Genomic DNA, 4918 nt, shown 5'->3' with positions numbered 1-4918 from the left:
TTTGGCCTTAGTATAACCCTTGGGAGGATGCATATAGATCTCCTCTTCAACATAACCATGCAAAAACGCATTGTTTATGTCAAGTTGGTGAAGACACCATCCTTTTGCAGCAGCTAGAGCGATGAGAACTCTAACTGTAGTAAACTTTGCTACGGGGCTGAAAGTATGTTTGAAATCCTTCCCCTTAATTTGCTTGTCGCCTCTAGCAAGAACCCTGGCCTTACACCTTTCAAGGTCACCACTGGAATAAAATTTTGCCTTATAAACCCACTTACTACCAATAGCAGTTTTGCCTTCGGGTAAAGTAGTTAATTCCCATGTTCCATTTTTCTCCAAAGCTTCCAATTCATTATCCATAGCATCAACCCATTGAGTATCTTGCATAGCTTGATTATAAGAACTAGGTTCATGAACAGAGAGAACATTTGCCAAACTGGCCTTATAGTCTTCACTAAGAAAAGAGAGATTTGGTTCCATAAGAACACTTAACGCCAAAGCGGAAAAGATGTGTAATGCGCTTGGGGTTTATGTGTGTTTGAAAGAATATAATCTGAAAATTTCTTTGGAAGTTGAATAGATCGAGAAGATTTTCTCTGTTCGGGAATAGAAGAAGTCAAAGGAAGAGAAATTTTAGTAGGAGTTTGAGAAGGAGAATGGGAAGGAGATTCAGAAGAGAAAGAGAAATCAGAATTCTGTTGTTCTGTATAAGATTGAGTAAGCTGTTGACCAGAAGAAGATGAAGGAGAAGAAATGTGTTGGGAAGGAAAAGGAGGAATGTTGATAGGGGAATCATCAACTAGTTCATTTTCAGGACACAAAGCGGGATTAACCAAAGGTAATTGAGTAGGTTCTGAAACAGCTTTTGTTTGGTGAAACGGAAAAATATTCTCCTTGAAGACAACATCCCTACTCAAAATAATCTTGTGAGAAATCAGATCATAGAGTTTATAACCCTTTTGAGCATAAGGATATCCTAGGAAGATACATTTCCTAGCTCTAGGTGCAAGCTTATCATGGGATTTTACAGCAGCATAACAAAGACAGCCAACAATTCTCAGATTCTCATAATCAGGAAGCTTTTTCAATAGAACCTCATAGGGAGTTTTCCAAGATAAGACTGAACTGGGCATCAAGTTTATTAGATATGTGGATGTAAGCAAACACTCACCCCAAAACCTTACAGGAAGATTAGCAAATAACCGAAGAGCCCTGGCAGTCTCAAGAAGATGTCGATGTTTCCGTTCAACTCGTCCATTTTGCTGAGGAACACCAACCAAGGTCTTCTGATGAATAATTCCTTTTGAAGAAAACAAAACCCCACAGAATTCTTGAACTATCTCAGTACCATTGTCACTTCTAATCACCTTAACCTTGCTGAAATTGAGTCTCAACATACTCAAGAAAAGCAGAAATGATATGAGGAACCTGAGTCTTGTTATGAACTAAGTGAGTCCACGTGGTTCTAGAATGATCGTCTACAATAGTCAGAAAATACCTTGCCCCAGACAATGTAGGAGTCTCATAAGGGCCCCATAAATCAATGTGGACCAGATCAAAACAAGCAGAAGCAATAGATGTTGAAATAGTAAATGGCAATTTATGATGTTTTGCTAACACACATGCTTCACAATGAAAATCGACAGTTTTATTGATGGTTGAATAGAAAGGCAAATGTTGTAATTTGCTCAAAGATGCATGGCCTAGCCTAGCATGAATTATATCAAGAGAACAAGTATGTACAGAAGCTTGTGAAACATAGGATTCAACAGTAACAGGTTTATTTTGAACGAGAAAGGAAGAAGGAACTTCCCTAAGAAACCTATAAAGACCGCCATGCCTCATTGCAACTGCCTTGACATTACTAGTTGTAAGGTCCTGGAAACAGCAAGAATTTTTCTCAAACTTGGCAATAAGATTGTTTTGATCTAGTAGTCTGCCAACGGATAATAAGTTGTGTTTGAAAGAAGGAACATAGAAGACATTGTAAAGAGTGATTTCAGGAGTCAATGAAATGGTTCCAACTGTATCAACCAGTTTGTATGTTCCATCAGGTAACGCAATTTTTATAGGTTGTTTAAGCATGTGTGTGTTAGCAAACATATCCAACAAAAAAGCCATATGATCACTTGCTCCTGTATCGACAATCCAGACATGCTGACTAGCAGTTAATAAAGAACCAGAAGTTTGTGTAGCAGATAAAGTACCTGCAAAGTTCACCGCAGAATTGAATGACTCAGTCGAGGGAGCAACTTGAGTTGACTGCATTATCTTCACAAACTCCTTGTATAGTGCTGAGAACACCTGAGGATTGATTGTAGCAGTTGTACCAACAACATTGTTAACATTAGAACCAGAACCAATTTCGAAATCCAAAGGCGAGCTTCCGAGAATACCAGCAGAATAATTTTCCTTTTCCTCGACAGAACCAGCAAACCTTTGAGAATTGTGAGACCTATTCCCTTGAGTACCCTGACCCTTGCTACCTTTATACCACTCGGGATAGCCGACGATCTTGAAACATACATCCTTTGTATGACCTTTCATCTTGCAATGGTCACAAAATCTATCAAACTTCTGCTTCTTAGAGGAATCTCTGTAGTCTCTCCTCTGGCCAGCAGAACCAGATGGAGGTCTGTTATACTGATTGTTGTGAACAGATAACAGTGCGCTCATTTCCGAAGAATGAGAACTCAAATTTAGAGCACCTTGCTTCTCAATTTGTTGAAGTAAATGATAGGCTCTATTAACAGAAGGCAGAGGATCCATACTTAACAAATTTATCTTAGCTTGATCATAGTCCTTATTGAGACCAGTAATTAATTGAATTAATTTTCGCAATTGATCTGCCTCTAGAATCTTTCTCAATAATCCACAGCTGCATTTTGACATAGCACCACAAGTACAATCTGGAAAAGGTTCTATAATTTGCAATTTATCCCAAACTTGCTTGAGTTTTCCATAGTACACAGCAATTGAGTCATCATTTTGTTCGATTGACATTAAATTCTTATGAATTTCATACAATTGTGGAGCATTGGAATGGCCATACCTCTCCTGTATTTCAAGCCAAAGATCCCGAGCAGAATGATTGAAGATGAAGCACTCAGCAATGTTTTTCTCCATAGAGCAGAGGATCCAACCAGTGACCATATAATCGTTGCGGACCCATTTTTGAAGATTAGAGGAATCAGCAGAAGGACGCGTCAGAGTTCCGTCAACAAAAGCAAGCTTGTTCTTCGCTCCGAGTGCAAGACGAACACTCCGACTCCAGTTGAGGTAATTATCCCCATTGAAGATGATTTGTCCAAGCTGAGAATTAGAATTATCAGAAGAAGATAAGAAGTATGGATCATTGTAATTGATCGCAGAATTAAGAGAAGAAGAACTGTTTTCTGTAGCACTTTCGGACATTTTAATCCCTAAAAAAATCGATTGAAAATTAATTCCAAAAAATTTGGGGAAAATTTGCGAAATCGCGAATCAGATTAACAAAATTGCGGAAGAATTAGATGAATTCAAAATCCTTTTGCTCTGATACCATAAGAAATCATCAAATCTTGATGATTCTCAAATCATCAAATCACCATTCATCAGTTCTGGGTAAAGAGAGAAGAAAAGTGTTAAGAGAGAGAAAGTTCTCTTTTATGTATTCTGGTAAAAAATGTTTGTTACAAAACCCCACTCCTTGAGTAAGTCAACCTATTAAATATAAATAATATTTACAACACATAATATCCCAATAAGAAGCTGCCATAAAATCCACCAAATCGGTTGGTTGGACCAAACTGATAGCTAAATCTGGTAGTAAACCAATGTTCCGTTGAGTTTCCAAAAGGTCCTAAAGTTCTTCGGTTGGTTTGAATTGAGAGTGAAGTTAACCCATCAGAATTGTGGTAGATACCACTTATTCCCGTGACGTACTCGTTAGTTTCGAATGCAACCTGTTCATCATCAATGCAATTTGCAAATTAAATTAAAGCAAGCTCTGACAGTTTAATTAATTAGTTCGAAATAAACAAGTTAATAAAAGTTCTAAATAGGAGAAAACCGTTGTAAATTTTGGTCCACTATGCGACCCAAAGCAATTTGGGGAGATCACTGAAATTCCAGCTTCATCGTATTGAAACTGCAGCGATCTTATACCGTAGTAACTATATGACAAATATATGGCAGTAATTTTTGTACGCCCACTATCATCCCAGACATTGTTTGAAGTTCGACCAGCTGGTCCTATTTTTATGAGTGATGCCGCCATACCTAACATAACAATACAATAAGATTTCCTTTGCACCCAAATAATAATGCCATGAAAAGACTAATTAATGTACTAACTAACCTGCAGCCTTGAACCAAAATGAACACAAAAACAGTTGAGTAATTAAACCTTTTTTTGGAGAGAATTAAACCAAGTTTTGAGGAACTATGACTCTATGAGATTATGAGAACAATGGCTAATCTGAATCCCGTTATTTATAGAAAGAATCACCCCTCCCAATAAAAAATACGGAGTTAAATAGGGAGTACTCTACGTAGGAGACACAAGCAACAGAAGAAAAAAAAAAAAAAAAAAATCCTTCAATATTGCTTAAAGTTTCAGTAATTCCCAAAATACGTCACTTTCTAACGTATTTTCCTCCATACCATCCACGTCAACATGGAAGAAAGAAAAGTAATTTTTTTTCCCGGTTGAGCTTAGAATCGCTAATTGAAATGGCGGTTTTGTTTTAATACAAACCACCATTTGAATTGACGGTTCAATGGTATAAACCACGAATTCAAATGGCGGTTTGCTTTAAAACAAAACTGTGCGGTTTTGTAAGAGGCTCTCTAACTTCTTCTGATTTGATTTTGTTGTGTTATGTTAACCGCTACCTGAAATTCAGGTTCATTAAATACATAAGCCGCTATTTCAGATAGC

General features: G+C 37.4%; 2 protein-coding genes across 2 annotated transcripts; both read right to left on the bottom strand.

Moving 5' to 3' along the window:
- Positions 1-485: 485 nt before the first annotated feature.
- Positions 486-4461, bottom strand: LOC130469488 (uncharacterized). Its single transcript, XM_056838829.1, has 4 exons — positions 4337-4461; positions 4049-4257; positions 1496-3941; positions 486-1374 (listed from the first exon to the last, which is right to left on the bottom strand). Exons 3-4 carry the CDS (start codon positions 3409-3411, stop codon positions 486-488), a joined length of 2805 nt encoding a protein of 934 aa, XP_056694807.1. The 5' UTR covers positions 3412-3941; positions 4049-4257; positions 4337-4461.
- Positions 3720-4255, bottom strand: LOC130469487 (jacalin-related lectin 3-like). Its single transcript, XM_056838828.1, has 2 exons — positions 4049-4255; positions 3720-3941 (listed from the first exon to the last, which is right to left on the bottom strand). Exons 1-2 carry the CDS (start codon positions 4253-4255, stop codon positions 3720-3722), a joined length of 429 nt encoding a protein of 142 aa, XP_056694806.1.
- Positions 4462-4918: the final 457 nt, after the last annotated feature.

Source organism: Spinacia oleracea, chromosome 3, assembly GCF_020520425.1.
Source record: "Spinacia oleracea cultivar Varoflay chromosome 3, BTI_SOV_V1, whole genome shotgun sequence".
Classification (NCBI taxonomy): Eukaryota; Viridiplantae; Streptophyta; class Magnoliopsida; order Caryophyllales; family Amaranthaceae; genus Spinacia; species Spinacia oleracea.
This window is presented reverse-complemented; position numbering and strand designations above follow the sequence as displayed.